The sequence below is a fragment of the Pipistrellus hanaki genome (genome assembly GCF_964339955.1).
Source record: "Pipistrellus hanaki genome assembly, chromosome: 14".
Classification (NCBI taxonomy): Eukaryota; Metazoa; Chordata; class Mammalia; order Chiroptera; family Vespertilionidae; genus Pipistrellus; species Pipistrellus hanaki.
Window position 1 is genome coordinate 47,554,230 of NC_140516.1, and position 18,016 is coordinate 47,572,245.

Below are 18,016 nucleotides of genomic sequence, written 5' to 3' on the forward strand. Positions count from 1 at the left end.
AATGTTGGAGTGATTAATGTGCAGTTGTTTGCATTTTTAATATTTCACTCATATATCAGATTAGTATTTTTGCATACTGTCAGACTTTATTCTGTTCTTGTCAAAATACTTATTACTGCTGACAGGTATAACATATCCACATTAATCCTTAATTTCTTGATTCAATTTTCTAATTGCCTTTTTGGCATGCGATGGTGGCCATTTAGTCTTATGTGATGTATTCATCATATGGTACATTAATGTGCTTTAAAAATTAGATGTGTCATTTAAAGTAGCTGGACAGGAAAAAAATGACTAAGGATTGCAAGTTTCACTGTACTTAAGCAAAGTATTAGATATTGGTATCTCACACATTCTGAAAGTTGTCCATAAATCATAGTCACAGAATGTTCAAGAGACCTAAAAAAATCACCCAGTCTTCTTGTTCATTTTCCAGTTGGGGAAATTGACTTATAATAGTAACACACTCAAGATCATACAACCAAATGGGAGCAGAACTGGCCCTAGAACTCAAGTGTTCTGAATCCTGGTCAGAAATGGGCAGATATATACATATAATTTTCATAATTAATATCTTAAGTTGGTTCTTACTATTATTACTTGCCAAGCTGAGAGGAAAAAGAGAATCCTTGTCTTCTTAAGCTATACTCTTTTAGTTGTATTGCTTAGTGGTTAAGAACCAAGATGCTAGAATCATACAGATCTAAGATTCAGTCCTGGATCTACACCTCAGTACCCATATTACCCTGATGATATTATCTGGCATCTCTGAATTTCATTTTCTTTATCTGTATACAACAGAAAATGACACAATAATGCATATAAAATACTTAGCACAGTACTTGGAACCTAGTAACTACTCAATAGATGTTAGCCAATTTTTTAGCTAATAATGTGTTAGCTAATATTTTCAGTATTTTATTATCCCTTTAATGTGCATTGTGCCATGCCAGCACAATTAAGGGTTCAGTGAGCCTGAGGAGGGGCGGTGAAGGATTAAAGAAAAGACAAAGAGAACATGGCTGGGGCTCTGTGGATCTCCCATGCCTGGATGAGGACACAGAAAGACCCTGCCTGTAAGCTGAGGCTTTGTTTTATAGTCAGAGAAAAACAAGGTTGTGGTCAACATAGTTACAATGTTCTTGTGAGTTTCACTTGTCTTGGCAGCACTGGCTGCAACTCCCACAGCCCACTAGCTATCTAGGAAGGATCTAGGGGGCAGACATTAGGTCAAGCTTATTTATGCTAAGCTGGGGACTTGTTTATGACTCTGCCACAGGTCAATCCGAGGCTTAACTCTAGAGCCACTCCCTACAGTGCATAATTTGGATAAAATTGAATCATGCCTACCAGCTATCTCACCATGTGACAAATAAATTTATTCTTTTATTCACTTATTCATTTACCAGCTGCGAAGAGCACTCTGGTAGATGCCAAAGGAAAAGCAAAGAAGACTCCAAGACCATACCGTTCTTGGAGGAGCAGGAATCTAACAATAAACTTATAACATGGACATCCTCACCTACAGTAAACGATGGGGAGACATAGGTTCACAAAAGGCAACACATGCAACATGCTTGGGCACCTCAAAGGCAGAAAGTGAGAACAGGATCGATAGAGATGAATGAGAAACTGGACCTACCCTTAATATGTCCCCATGGGAAGACAGGACCTTTACCCACAGGTCATTCAGGATAGAACATGAAGCGATCCATAGCTGTAGAATGAAAGAACTTTAGAGGGAGTAACTAAATCCCTCAGACCAGGGAAGGCTGGATGAGTTGGCTCTGGGGGTGTGTAACCTTAGGAAAGTGAAAGACCTACTGGAAGGACCTCTTAGACAGCAGGGATATGATGAGTGAAGAAGGCACCTTCTGGAAACCCGGGCACAGTTGTTAAGCAGTGAGCACTTACATTGACTGGAACATGGAGCTTGTGCAGAATAAAAGATGAGGTTTGATGAGTGCATAGACACAGGAGCCTGGCAGCCTGAAATGTATTTTGGACTCCATTTTACAGAGATGACAAAGTGGCAGCCCTCAGCCTGTGAGAGAGAGATTGAATGTCTTTAAAGAAAACTTTCTAGTTCACTGTAGTCCCTGTAAGTTTTGATTGTCTTATCTGTGAGTTAAGATAATCATCCAAGATAGTTTTCTTTCATACTATATAGACCATTACATAGTGATTAAGCACACAAGCTCAGAAGATAGACTTCATTGTTCCAAATTCTGGTTTGGTCACCTAGTAGGTCTGCAACCTCAGTTATGTAAATCTTTGTGCTTGGATTGCATCATTTGTAGAATGGCAATAGTCCCTGCATTTTGGGTGGGATTAAACCCATCTAAGCACACAGCATAGCACAAGGCATAATGCAAGCACCTACTACGTGTTAGTAGGCCTGGGAGGAATTTGAGTTTGCAAGCCCTGCTGTGGAACTACCAGAAGTTCTTTGAGAAAGGAAGTAACATCTTTTTATCTTTGCGTCCTACAGCGTTGGCCTAAACCCCGCTGCTCCAAGGACATCAGATCATTGTGAGGTGCTCAGCTGCCACACTTAGGGTTTCCAATGGTGAACTTCAGTGTGATTTCTCAAAGTGAGTCTCTCACTCACACACGCCCTTTTATATAGAGCCAGTGGGGGAAGGAAAAGCCAGTAGCCAGCTCTGCCCACTGGTCTCTTCCAAACATCTGTGCTTCTCACAGCAGTAGTTGCCCAGGACAGATCAAATGGCGGCCTCACTTAGAGAACATTGTGAATTTCCAGAGCTGCAAATCCTCAGGATTCCAGAAGCTTCTCCCGTAACTTGCTTGTCTCTACCAGCTAAAAAATTGGAAAGGGGTTAACATAGAATTGTTACCCACCCAACACAACAACTTAAAAATAGGAGTGCAATCATTTTAAAAACACTAGGATGAACAAAACAAGTCTTTTGTAAAAGCGCTGCCCGCTTTATAAACAATGCCTGCTAATTACATAACTATCAGTGATGTTTCCTGGCAAGGCCACACTCCAGCTTTTTCGGTACAACACATAAGATGCCTAAAAGGAAATCACAGTTGCTAAGTGCTGTGGGCAAACCCAGGCCTTATCTCTTTCCAAGGCAGCCATGGAAAAGGCATGATAAATTGCACACTTCAGTAAACACGTTATGTCATTGTGGAATGATGTTGATTCATGCTTATGTATTTATCACGGAACAACTGACAAACCTCAAGGTATCAGAAGTATCATTCGTGGGGTTTTGCTATTTTATGTTGCAAAACTCAAATGGCATAAAGTTTTTCTTTAAAAATTTTTATTGGAAGTGGGCTTTGTCCCAGGGTCTTTTGGAAATAATTCTCTTAATTATGTGAATTCCTGCCAGAAGTGTCAAAGAACTGTGCTAGTCACTAATATTTTCAATATAATGAATAATTCATAATTTTGCTATTATCCTTTTATAAAAATTTTATAGCCAAAAATAGACAAGGTGGTAAGCCAATTTGATTTTTTAAATGGAATGATAATCTCCTTTTGTGTGGCTTATCAATATAAAAGACATCTCTGAAGTTTTCTGCACAATAGCCATACAATTAAGAGGGGGAGAGCATTCTTTCAGGAAGATTTTTACAGAAGGGACTTTTATGCAGGCATAATTTCTTTGGCACAGTCAAGGTATTTCACCTCAGTCTTTATCTGTCACCGCGTCTCAGAAGTTTGAAGTGTTAAGTAATTAAGTCATTTTCCACCTGAAATTTACAGGGTTTTGTCGTGTTTTTACCACTTTTCCCTTCAGTTGGTGTTTTGGGCATTAGCATTTAATGTTTCAAACCTTAAGAACAGCCGAAATCGCCTGACAATAGTATCCACCCATGTGCTCTCAAATGGTTTCTTGTTTGGCTCAATCCCCTAAACCCAAAACCACTCTCAACTTGGCTTTTGCTTTTTTGTTTTATTTCCTTGTAATCCGAAAAGCCGTCTAATTTTCATAATCCGCTATTTTCACATGACTTTGGATATTTTGGATACTGCCAGTTATCGTATTAAGAGCTTACAAACAAAACAGCAAAGAAAACCTTGCCTACGGTAGAAATGATAGGGCATTCCTTAGGGATATTAAAAAGGACTTTAGGATTGCTAATATATCACCATCATTGAAGCCCGAATTTATTTTATTTTCTCTTAGTATATTTTAACCAATTGACCTTCACATATACTTTGCGTTATTAAATTAGAATAAATTTCAACAGCCTTGAAATATGGCTCAAACAATCTGTAGTGTTTTTTTCTTCTAGCCTCGGAATAGGACAAGCCCATTCTCTAAATATTTACATCATGGGAGAGAATGTCTATGTACTTATGCTGATTTTGACTTAACATTTTCAAAAGTAAATCTGCTAAAATAAATGTAAGCTTTAAAGCGTAGAACCATAAATCATGTAACTTGATGCAGGTATTGCAGCCTGGCTTCCAGCACTTTCTGTGAAGATTGTTATGCCCTTTCCTTCCAGCTCAATGGCCACTTTCACCTTTCCATTGAAAACTCCCAAAATGCATGTGCGTGGGGATAATTTTAAAGCATGAGATTTATGTTGCTGTGAAGGAGAAATTCTTTATAACCACATAAAGCCATTGTCACCAGAACTTTCAGTCTTACGTTTTACATGAAAGGGGACATATTTTATCTTAATGCCTCATTAAACTTTCTGGAAACGGTAGTATTCTAAAACATTCTCGCCGAATGACTACACCTGTCCGTAAGTCCTCTGAAAAGTTCAGATGCCGCCAGTGGAAAAAAAAAAAACTAAGCATTTGTTTTAATAATTAAATCAGTGGCATGTTTTCTCCTACTTAATGTGGCATCGATGTTGCTTTGATATGTCACCCATATCTCACCTGCAGGGTTTTTTTAGGGTAATAGCCAAAACCACCATTTCTAAACTAAAAAATTATCAAAACTCTGGAGACAGTGAGAAGATCAGTAGTTCCCAGGGCGGAGCGAGGGGCGGGATGCATAGGGCGAGCACAGAGGATGGTTAGGGCAGTCACACTCCTTTGCATGGTGCTGTGATGGTGGATGCATGTCATATACATCTGTCCAAGCCACAGAGACTGAACCCTAATGTAAACCACGCACCCTGGTGGTTGGGAGGTATCAGTGCAGGTTCTTCACTTGGAACAGTATCCCTTGGGTGGAGATGTTGATAACAGGGAGTCTGTGAATGCATGGGGCGGTAGGTATATGGAAAATCTCTGTGCCTCCTCTCAATTCTGCTAAATTGAACCTAAAACTTAAAAAAAAAAAAAGTATTGAAGAAAGTAAAGCCAAAAATAGAGGAAAGCAAAGAATACTTTTCAAAAATTGCAAAACTCTGTACCAATATGTAAGTCCCCAAGAAAAATGTCTTTTTTTTTATTGTTTAAACTATTACATATAGTAATACATATATCTCTTTTTTTGTTCCCCATTGACCTTCCCCCAGCAAAAAATGTCTTTTAAAAAAGTTAATGGCTTTCACTACAAAAAATGATATTACTACAATAAAATATTTAGTTACACTATTTAAAAATTTTACGTGGTGTGTCCCCAAGCATCGGGAATGCGCCGTCTGGCTGACCGAAGCTCAGACAGGAGAAAAGTAAAATAGCAGTATCGTGTCCATTTGGCGAATTGGAAATGCGTTTTCTTTTTCAGGGGGCACCCAAACCCATAGCCGTGGAACCGTGTGCTGGGAACAGAGCTGCTGTCCTGACTGTGCTCCTCTGCCTCCCGCGAGGATCATCAGGTGCCCCTCCCCCCGGGCAGTCAGGTAAGATGAATGATGAGCCGTCAGCAGTTAAGCAAAAACACACTGACTGAACAGAAACAACAAACAAACCTACCAAACAGCGCCATAAACATATTTACATGGTTCTCATTTAGAGTATGGTTAAATGTTATTTGGCTACTAACGTCTACCCAAATATCTAGATATCTGCGTTGCTGTAAATTCAGATTTTTTATTGCTTCTCTTAGAAATACATGTTGAATATGTGTTGGTTATATATAATATATACACATATGTTGCTCACCCCTCTCCCCTCCCCTCCAAATTTTTTGTTGTAATTACAGTGAGAAATTTCACTAGGAAGGCAAACAAGTTCTTGACCCTTTGGGTCAGTTGCTTTTTTTCCTGGTATGCGCATCTTAAAGGATGCTAAATTACAAGTCTAACTAGAAGTTTGTTTTATAAATATGGAACCAAATTAGCGAACCTGCTTGCATGTTGGGATGTTTTAGCAGCATCAGAGGATGATTGCTTGATGCAGCCATATCGGTATTATTGAGGTATGTTCTTGCCCAGCCCAGTGGCTCAGCTGGTGAGCATCGTCTGTGCGCCGAAAGGTTGCTGGTTTGATTACAGGTTTGGTCCCCAGATGGGGCACGTACAGAAGGCAACTGATCCTATCGGTGATGTTTCCCTCTCTCGATATTCCTCTCTCCCCATTCCTCTCTCTAGCAGGTCCTCAGGTGAGGATTAAAAAACAACAAAAAAACCAACAGTATGTTCTTACTGTCAGCACCAGTCAGGTGCGATTCGTGCCAGGGAACCTCAGGCACAGCCAACCATTTCCTCTCTGATTCTCCTTTTTCCGCCTGAAAAGTGTACTTTGAATTGTGGGGTAACTCACCACATGTTACCTTTTAGAGGCCTTCCCATTGCTATGATGTTGTTTATATTGCAGACATGCTCCATGTTAAGTATAACCTTAATTAAATAACAAACTATGCTTATTTCTCTCTTATCACACATCCTATTCCATTTCCTTACAATCCCTAATTTTTCTTTCTCCCAATTGTCTTCTCCAAAAGCCTCTTCTTGAAATGGATGCTTTTTGAGGGCAAGGGTAATTTCCAATCTTTCTGTTCAGTTCCTCCTTAAAATAATCATAAAATAAAATGCCAGCACTCTGGCAGGTTCTCACTAATAGGAATTAATGATGAACCTGCCTCCCCATGTATTTATCTTCTCTTGGTCCCCTCGCCAGTGTATTTTATCTCTTCTTGACCTTGCTCCTCACCTTCTTGATTTGTGTCCAACCAGACACAAAAACAGAAACTATTTTATACCTGATAAATGTAAGGTACTCTTTTAACAGATTTTTCCCATATGGGGACAGATGTTTTCCATTGCCTTTACACTTGTCATTTAGGGTACACTTGTCATTTACGATGCAGGAATTTCTACCCAAAGTTCATTTGCAGCTGCACCTTCTCATACACTGACTGAATGCTTCCTCTCCGTTTCGAGCCACCAACGTGAAAGGGATGCATAAGTAGGATGGTTGGGCCCTGGTCAGATAAGATGGATAATTATAGGAACTGTGCCCAGCTAATGGAAGTATTGTTTTAAGGCTGGGACCGTTTCCAGGGCAAACACTTCGCTAATGAAAACAAGTCAATGTGATAGACACCGATGTTCTTCTAGATCCTTGACAAGATGACGTACTGATGGGCAGAGTGAAGGCATCTGCCAATACTCTGTCCCTTTAACCTTTGAAATCTTTGTGACTGATCTGAAAGAGCCATGTAGCCCTGTGGCCCATTACCTCAGCTGTGTTTTATTACGGATGCATCTTGATTGCTAGTGATGATGCTGGCTTAGTGTGCATAGGGCTTAGGGAGGGCTTTGCAAAGTGGTTTCCTGTTTCTCACATTTAATCCGCTCGACAAGGCTGTGTTACAAAACTCACTCTATAAATAAGGAATCAAAGCATAGAAATCTTCATATTTCTACACTTGAGGAATAATTGAGAAATACTAGATTATGAAGCAGAACAACAGAAAATGCTTCCTGTTAACAATCGGGTAATTTTCCCATAAGGTTTATAGCAGAAAGCTTGCTTCTCTGTAATCCACAGCCATGTCTTCACACAGCCAAGCATTCGGGAGAGTGCTGGAAATGCCCACAGGGCGGATACAAGCAGATAAAACCTTGAGCTAACATGCCATGCTTTTCACAGTGCCTGCAGATGGAACTGCAGTGTCTATGTCCACAATTCAGAATGAGCTTGTTTATTGTTTTTTAAAAAAAAACTAATGAACTTATTTTCCAGCTATCCTTATAGGAGTAGGAAGATTCTTTGATTTTTACTTTTTCAAAATATATTATTAACTACTATCTGGAGTCTACTTAGGAATACACCAAGAACATATATTGATGGATGGCTAGTAGGATGGGTAGATGGACAGATGACACAAAACAAGTGAAGTTAATGGTAGAATCTAGGTGGTAGGAATTCTTTCCCCTGGGTATATGTTTGAAATGTTTTATAGTAAGTTGTGGGAAACAGTAAAAAAAAAAAAATCTTAACTTTATTGGGTAAAAAAGACATTTTCTATTGTTCACATCTAAGTTTTCCCTAAACAAGGCAAATTGTGACACTAGTTTACAAACTGGCTTATTTTCCCCCTCTTCATTAAGCTATGTGGTGTGAGCACAGCCAATTAAAACTTGCCATCTGTGAGCCTGAGCTTATCAGAGGGCCCTGTACATAGAAAGCAGCTCAGGGATGCTTTTGATGGTGATGAGAGGAGACCTGGGGAATGGGACCTGTAGCCACCACGCCATCTCTGAGCCTCAGTGAACAGCAAGGAGCAAAAGGACCAGCTTTCAGTCAGTTTCCCACATCGCTCCCCTAGGAGCTCTGTGTTCTGAAGAGCCTCCTCCAGTGCTGGTGCAGGGGGAGGAGGCATGGGGCGCTTTATGGACAGACTGCGGACCCCCACCTCACCCCACCCCCACCGTGAGGGACAGAGCACCAGGAGTCTCCTCCTGGCTCCTGGGCCATTTCCATCTCCAAATGTTAGCATATCTACTCCGTAATTAATTAGCACTAATTATTAGATTAAAGGTCCTCTTGCAGTCCTTTGCACAATCTCAACGTTTGTCATCAGGCTCGCTTTTGAAATGTAGCTTTCTAAATGTCGAGTGATGCTCTTCAGAATGGCACTCCTCATCACCGCGAACAAAATCATTCCGGAGAAGGAGGATTCTGCGGACATGGAGGATGCGGAAGCCTCTGTGAGCAGGTGGTCTCCCAGAAACTCCATCTCCCCACTAACAAATTAGCGAGTCCAAAACAGCCCAGTAGCAATTTTGCTCATCTCTGATCAAATGGTGGCTTCACTTAGAAAGATGGCATTGTCTTTAGACTTCATTCTCTTCCCACCAGCAGTCAGTACTACTGAGTATCATCAGCCACGGCCCTGTGGTGTCTGTCTAACATGTGTGAAGGCCCTTCCGTGGCTCTCCTCTTCCCAGAGGTCAAAGAGAAACTGCAGATTCGCCTTCAGACCACCCCAGGCTCTAATCTCCCTTGGTTGTCTTTAGTGCTATGTATGTAGGTGTTTATGAGCAGTTCTCGCTCTAGGGAGCTTAGAAGAGTAAAAGCAGAAGTTATGAACCAGGCTTTTCAGCATTCCTGGCGCTGGGCTGCTCAGGCTCCCTGCTCCCCACCCCACCAACCTGCTGCTTCTTTCCTGGGCTTTCTGTAATATCCACTGCCAACCCCGCGGCTCTCTCGGGTCAATGTGGGATTTCTGATGTTGACATGTGTGCGCTGTGCGGTCACTCTCTTCTGACCTCCATGCGCTGCAAAACTGACATCGCCGTGAGAACAGGGCGCATCAAGCCACTTTGTCGCGTGACACTGAACAACCCAGCACGTCCCCACTCACCTTGGACAACAAGGTCCTCTTGGGTTTTAGAATCACATTGAGATGAAAAGTGGACAAACTAAGCAGGCACCTTTAAAAGCATCCGCTGAACAGGATAATGATGGCTGTCAGTTTGTGATGAAGGATTATGGATTTCACGGTGGATGGCTTCTCACTAGCAGGACGCAGATTAACTCTTTTCAGCGGCCGCGTGTCCACAGCCCAACAGGAGTCATGTGCTTCAGCTAAAAACGGGATTTTGCCTCATGCGTGAGTGACTCGAACAGCGCCAAGAGGAAGAAGGCTGCTAGGAAGCCTGAGGTTTTGATATTTTTGTTCTTTAGGCTGAGAAGTTTGGGCAGAATGATCAGATTTTTTTTTTTAAATCTAGAAATATTGTATAATGTTCAAAATAATAGTCTACCCACGGTGTCATGGGTAATGATGACAAAAAGAGAACTTTGGTTTAATTACATGAAAAGTGGGATGGAGAAAGAGAACTAGAAATTCTGAGCTTTGTATACATTCATTATATACTTTATATACATTATTTTCTTCATATACATCTGAGCTTCATATACATGTATTATATGCCAGATATATATATATATATATATATATATATATATATATATATATATACACACACACACACACACACACACACACACACACAGAGGTACTTTATATACATGCATTGGTTTAATCTTCTAAATGACTGCAAAGTAAGTATTATCCCAGTTTTACAGATTAAGAAATAGAACTGAAACTCATGTGAGATTCAGTGACTTCTTTGGGGCCAATACAGCTAGTGAGTGAGTGAACCAGAATTCGAACCCAGGGCCACCTGGTGTTCAGCCCATGAGACTCTCCCTCATCACTGTGCTTCTCTAGGTGAAGATACAGGGCTACTCCAGAGGGCCCTTATTCCTGACAAACTTCTCTCTGCAGAATCAGAGAGGAAGGACCTGAAGGATTCTGCTAAGCATTTGGGTTTAAGGAGGCAGGAAGGATAGATTTATCTTTCCTGGCGATTAAACCCCAGAAGTTTTGGGAAATGTAAATATGTACATGCCAACCTCACATCCGCTAATGAGACTGTGGCGCATTTTGGGCAACAGCAGCGGAGGGCATGCAGTTATAGAGCAGTGACTTAGGCTGGTGTTGTGAGCCACAGACTTGATAGCTGGATCCAGCTCTGGCACCCACCAACCGTGTAAAATGATGCCATTGGGTTAGATTCCCAGGATGCATTTCACTCCAACCTTATTGTACATTTCATGCGAAGCCACACCAGGTTGGGGTAAAAACATGCCCAAATCACTTGTTTCTAAGAGGTACCTTAGCCCAGCTTTTTTCAACCGCTGTTCCGCGGCACACTAGTGTGCCGCGAGATGTTGCCTGGTGTGCCGTAGGTGCAGACAAGACAAGAATTTTATAATTTTTCACTATTTTGTTTACTTAATATTTCATAATAAAGTAATTATAAAATACTTTCTTTGTGTTTATTTGATTCCTATTCAAGAGAATTACTTTATATATAGTCAATGTAGGCACAGAGTTAAATTTTTTAACATTTTCTAATGGTGGTGTGCCTCGTGATTTTTTTCATGAAACAAGTGTGCCTTTGCCCAAAAAAGGTTGAAAAACACTGCCTTAGCCTATCTTTCCAGCCGCTGCGGCCCAGCTAAGAAACGATATTCCCCTACACTGCTTGTTAGTGATGAAACACAATTAGCACCACTCCTTAAATTTAAAAAACACACATCATTTTATGAATGTTTAAAGGATGTCTCTAGTTCCTATTGCCCCATTTGTGGAGTGAGAAGAAGGAAGCTCACGGGCCCGTGAGAGGCAGGAGGTCCTGGGGAGTCGGAGCCGGGCTGGGAGCAGGCTCTGGTCCGCGGGCTCTCGGCAGTCCTCTCTCCTCTGAGCCACATGTTCGAGCTCATTCACGTTTTTCAGAAGCCCCTGGAGAGTCCGAGCTGCTTTTCCTTCCACACTCTGCTCTACCTCTCCACACCTGTGGACACCACCTGTTGATCTGCTCTTCGCACTCTCCTGACGGAAGTGGCTAGACTCAGAAATGAACCCTCTGAATGCTGTCAGAACTTCATTATTAAGATCGGGCGCAGAGGTTACCTGTTACCCTCAAATCTATAAGTGTCTTCACAAAGAAGCAAGGAAAAGGGGGCACTTCTTGGCAAAATAAAGTGCTCAGTTAGGCATAGAGCCCAGGGAATCACAGAGATAAGAACAGCTGTCTGCGCTTATTGTTAAGTATGACTCTGTGTCCCCAAAATATATGTGCCTGATTAAAAGGACCCTAACATCAACAGTAGGAAACTATTCTATCCTCTCTCCAAAGCACAGCAGCTATGGATCTTCATTTGCTACCTTTATTCATGGAAGAAATATTTAGGAGCATCTGCTACCCGGCCACGCACTGGGTCTACAGAAGGGAACAAAACAGAATTCCTTTCCTGTCCAGTTATAGCCTTCCTGGAGATAAACATGCTGCAGTAATCCTGCAAATGAACCCATCGTTACAGATGTTTTAAATGCTCTGGGCAGAGTAGACAGTGCCATGAGGGAGGTGTCAGAAAGCTGATGAACAATGGCTAAGCGGACACACACATTAAAACTCCCTTTCCTCGGTTCTCCTTTCCCATCACATCTGTGGTGCTTGACTGAATAGTCCCCATCCTGCCTCACCTGCTGGAAACTTCCCCTCTTCTGCTGCTCCATGCCTCAGTCTATTTCAGGTGCCTAGAGAGAGTGTATAAATATACTTGGAGATAATGGGTATCTGTCCCTGGTCTGTTCATCTGCCTTCCTTACAGGAGGCGGCCCGAGGTGTCATTCTTGGCCTGCGCCACCTCCTGCTCCACCTTCTCCCTTAGAAGCCTGCCCTGTCCTTGGTCATGCCCCCTCAGGGGACTTCTCAGCAGGTAACTCCGTGCTCCCGGCCAGCACCTCTCACCTGTGGAGCGATAGCATCTCAATTGGGATTTGTTACTCTTTGTTCTTGTTTTTTTGTTGTTGTTTGTTTGTTTTTGTTTTTTGTTTGTTTGTTTGTTTTTTGTGTGTGTGTGTGTGTTTTCAATTACCGTGTACAGCTAATATTATCTTGTGTTTGTTTCAAGTGTGCAGCAGAGTACTTAAACCATCATATTCTTTACAAAGTGTTCCCCCTGATATTTCCAGCACCCACCTGGCCCCATACATGGTTATTATCATATTATTGACTATATTTCCTGTGCTGTGCTCTCCATCCCATGACTATTGTGTGACTACCGCACTGGACCTCTTAGTCCCTTTATGGTTTTCGCCTCTAGCCACCATCAGTCTGTGCTCTGTGACCATGCAGCTGTTTGTTTCGTTTGTTTATATTTCTCTTTAGATTCCTCATAAAAATGAAATCATATGGAACAAGTCTGCTCTTCTTTAGGAGGGAAGTCACTCTTCCTCTCCCCTCTTACCATGTCTACCCCCCAGACCAGCTCTTCTCCCTGCCTTCCCTGTTTTCATAATGAAAAGTCCATTCCTGAGTGGCTCAAGCTTGAAACCTTGGCGTTGGCTTTCCTTCTTCTCTCTGTCTCCCCTTTTCCACCCAAGGAATCACCAAGCTCAGAGGTCTCACCCCTGCAGCAGATGGCATCCTTTTGACATCCTTGCTCCCTGCCTTCCTGTGTTCAGGCACTGGTTGCCTCTCACCTGGGCTTCTGCAAGCACAATGCTCTCTCCCCCTTCCTCTTAGGCCTTTGCTGACTCTGGATTGCCTGTTGAAGTGAGACCAGATATTTCCTCTGGGGCATGAGGTCCTCCCTGACCTCTCCTCCCCCTTCCTTCAGGCTTAGCACCCTCAGGGTCCTTGCTGATCCCTGCCTCCCTGCACAGCTCCACTGGCAAGCTTGTTGTGGCCCTTGGGCAATTATTTTAACCTCTCAGGTCCTCACTTTCCTTTTCTGTAAAATAAGGAAGATGACTGGATAGAATTTAGTCCTCTTTATGAAGCCTGTAGATCCACACACATGTTTTTTTCCTGTGATTCCATGAGCATACATGTGTGGTCTGCGTACTCACTGGTTTCTTGTACTTGAACTGCCCTCTCCCTCTCAGTTGCCTGTTTGCAAAGCCCCATTCAAATGCCACATGCTCTTCCAGGAAGCCCTTTCCGTTTCTTCCATATAAATTGGACCTTATGTCTTGATCATTCAGATAGGATTCAAGCTATGTATCTTAAGGACTATAATCAAGCCTAGTACTGTGCCTTTGGTGAAAAATATCTATTGAAACTTAGTTGATCAGATTTAAGGTTCATGGAAAATCAGAACATCAATGAAAGATGACACGAATGTCCACGTATTAGTTATGCTCAGGACAGATAAACTCACAAAATACTCTGGCAAATAAAACGTGCCAATTGCTATTTTTGTTACCATCAATTCATGCCATTCATTGAGAACAGAGTGTGTGCTCTTTACCCCTCTCTCACTTCTCACTTCTCTTTCCCAGATGAGGAAAATGGACCCATGGAGTTACTTATAACTTCCAAACACAGCACACAGTAAATAAGCGATGTCACCAGAATTTAAAACCAGAAAAATCTCATACCATTGGGCTCTTTCCAACTCTTCTTTTTTTTTCTTTTCTTTTTTTTTTTTGGGGGGGGGGGGTGGGGTGGGGGGGAAAGGATTTTTTATTATGGTTAAAGACCACTAGCCCTGAGCTTCTTGGGACAGCACAAGCTTTTCCTTTTACGGACCAGGGTCACTGTAAAGTGACATAGCCAGTGTCCTCCCATTTGAGATTTAAAATTTTGTCTCGGTGCCATTGTTCATTGAGGGGCGTTGACTGCCCTGTAAAGAAAACAAAGACAAAAATGGATAAGAAACTTGAAGTATAGTGAACCACACGACTAGTTAGCAGGCCGCAGAGTGAGTGAAACACTCCAAACTGCACTGGAATCCTTTCCCGGCGGAGCGGCGAGAGACCCTCCCACAAACAGAACTCGCGGGCGTGAGAAATGAGGCCACGCGCACGGGAGCTCGGCCAACACATTTTTCTTTTCTTTTCCTTCTCCCACCTGCCACCCTTTCAGGTATTTCTAGAAATGACTGGTAAATAATTACTGTGGCCAAAGAGAAAAATAGGAAAAAGTCAGCACCTCCACAAATCAGGGTACAAAGCCAAAGGGGGAAAGCAAGGTTTGTTTGGAGTAAGCAAGCCGCCTTTGAACAGCAAGCTGAGGACTGTGTAGGTCTGGCTAAAATGCACAGCTAAATCCCTCCCCCCGCCCCAGGAGTTCTCACCACTGCTGCCTCCAAGGTCTGTGTATCACATTTCCAATTAGGAAGGCATTTTCCTTTTTAATTGGCCACGAATTAAACAGGCCAGCTTTAGATGGGTTTAGAGGAATTTAGCAGAAGCCTACCTCCTGCACTTAACAAGGATGGACGGGTAATCCGGGATGTCAGAGAACTTGAGAAGTTTTGATGCTTTAGAAGCGGCCTTCGGAATCATCTAGTTCTATCCCGCATGCTTGCAAAAGAGAACTCTAGGGAGCCAGAGATGGGGGAGACTTGTGCGAGGGGCATGCGCTCCACCAGATCAGGGACCAGAGCCAAGGCCTGGAGCTGTTACGCAACCTGTTTATGCTGCTAAAGCTAATCAGAGAAAGACAGTAGGAACGATCCACTTTTTGCCAGAAGGCAGGACTGCACACCTCTGCCCCTGGGGCCCAGAAATCACAGGCGGAAGGAGCTAGCCCCCGTGATCCAAAAGAGGAAGGAAACTTGAGAAATTTTTCCTCTTCCCAGAAAATGGACAGAAAGGTTAAGGAAATGCAGGACTTCCTTCTTCTCACATCAGCATTTTTCTTGGGACCACTTCACAGGGCAGTGGCCCACGGGCAAATCCAGAGGGCGGAGATTCAAGTTTCAATAAAAGTTCTCTGTCTTACTGATCGCTCATTTAACCTCAGACCCTCCATTTACGGTCAAGTACCTAAAAGGTGTTGTTGAGTTTGAATATGACTTCTTTCTTTTTTTTTTTTTTTACATTATTTAATTTATTTTTTTATTGTTGTTATATTACAGATGTCTCCCATTACTACCCCTCCTCCCCGCTCTACTTCCCTCCTCCCAGCCTACCCACCTCCCCAGGTATTCACCACCCTATTGCCCGTGTCATTCATGGGCTATGCATGTGACACACACACACACACACACATATACACACACACACACACATGTCTGCCAGTCTGTCCCGTGCCTCCGTGCTTCCGGTCTTATTTTGTGGTCAATTCTTTTGGTTCCTTAGATTCCACAAATGCTGAGATCATGCTGCAAGGCCCGGTGAAGACCAAGCCCGGAGGTAGTGTTATAATTCTCACTTACAAATCAAGGCAACAGCGCTATAACCATGGTAACTCCTAAAGCCAGAGCAGCCTTTCCTTAAGGGCTTCTAGGGAAAGATTTAACCGCCCTCTGAAAGTGAGTAATTTACCCACCCCCTTTCGTCCACCTTTTTCTTTGCAAATAAACGTGACCCGTGTCAGTGGGGCCAACCTCCCTAGCCAATGGGCAGTGAGTTCAGAGTGGACACACCAGAATAAAGCACTGTCACCACGTAAGGGCAGCTCATCCGCTTCCGTGAGAGCCAGGAGACTAGATTGGTCCTCAGGACTCCAAGGAGGTGGTTTGGGGGTGCTGCCTGGTCCCGGGGACCACCGGTCAGGAGCCTGGGAGGCATCACTGGGCTCTTGTCCCGTGAACCTGCTGTCTGACATAATCTGAGCGGAACCGTGAGGGCCCGAGAAGTCTGGCCGCAGTGTCCGCACGTTCAGGCCTCTTTATTCCCCGAGCCAGGCCGGGATCATCAAATCAATAGCAGGCCTGGGCCACCCGCCGCCCCCTTGCTCCCCATCCCAATGACAAATGGCTCCTTAAGTGTCCTGTGTGGCAATTAGCTCTGAATGTAGAGCTGTAATGGGAAGAGGCCGAGGCCCATTTGTATTCAAAACTTCCCTCGCGGAGTGGAAAGGAAACCGCTGCCCATATTAATAGATACATAAAGTGTATAAATGGGACCATTCCGTTTCACTCTGTGTGTGCATTCCGTGGTGCAGCTGCAGAAAGATGCAGGTAGGAAGGGCACGGAATGACAGCTGGCTCAGCCAGCCGCTGGCAGCCACAGCTGGTGCCCCATCCAGAGGCTTTCTAAAGACTTCCCCAAAAGGCAGGCCCATGACTTCTGGGACGAATTCCTTCTGCTATTGAACAGTCGTCACTGGAGTTAGATCCCATTTTCTTTCTTCTCATTCTCATCTCTCCAGAAATAGAGAACAATAGGAGCCGGACTCTGCTCCTTGGAATAACCTGTCCGGTGGCAGGTGGCCATATTTGTTTGCTTGTTTTTAAAAATACACTTGTATTGATTTCAGAGAGAGGAATGAAGAGAGAGAGAGAGAGAAACATCAGTGATGAGAGAGAAGCATAGATTGGCTGCCTCCTGCACAATCCCCATTAGGGATTGAGCCCGCAACCAGGCATGTGCCTTGACCAAGAATCGAACCGTGACCTCCTGGTTCATAGGTCAACGCTCAATCACTGAGCCACGCCTGCTGGGTGAGAAGGCGGTTTTGAAATCACCTCCCAGCCTGTAGTTCAAGTTCAGTCCAGTGCTCCCAGCCCTTCCGTCCTTGGGGAGGGCCTGTATCTGCCAGCTGGGGCCACCATGTGCCTCTGAGGCTGCTCTTCAACCTTCCTGAGTATCACTGGCTCAAGAACCTGGGTAGAAAGGGACTCTAAGGGTAGTTCTGCCCTTTGCCTTATGTTCTTGGGGCTCACGTGGCAGGCCAGTGCTAGGACCTAGAACCGAGGAGCTCTCCGGGCTGCTTTCTTAGTGCGTAGCCTCTGTTAGAACTGACTGTCCCCCTCTGCTGGCTACTTTCCCACTCGCCCTCCAGTAGGACTCCTCTGTCCCTCCCTGCCCGTCTCTGCCATTCTGCAATTGTATTTCTGCCCAATTTTTATTTTTATTTTTATTATTTTCACAAAAAAAGGGGAGAAGTTTGTTTCTCCGGTGTCGTCTTCATTTTTCGAGTTTCATCCTATCCTTGTAAACCCCTTCTCATGCCCCGTGCCCTGTGTCCCATGCGTGTCATCTGCAAAGATAGTGCCTTTGAGGAGATATTAAATGCCTCACTGCGCTAGGTTCCTAAGTGCCTTCAAAAAGACCCCTTGTAGTTAGGAATACACCACACCTCTGCCGTCCCTTTGCAGGAGCTAGTTCCTCTGCTTGGACCGTCCTCCCTCACACACCCACACCCA

The 18,016-nt window shown here is 43.5% G+C and overlaps 1 protein-coding gene across 1 annotated transcript in view; it reads left to right on the forward strand.

Annotated features, from left to right (window-relative positions):
• Positions 1–18,016, forward strand: part of ATRNL1 (attractin like 1) — a 408,799-nt gene that overhangs the window by 321,201 nt on the left and 69,582 nt on the right. The window contains exon 28 of the mRNA XM_084903569.1: positions 5,676–5,790. Within this exon, the coding sequence (XP_084759695.1) occupies positions 5,676–5,790 (115 nt within the window). The remainder of the gene's footprint in view (positions 1–5,675; positions 5,791–18,016) is intronic.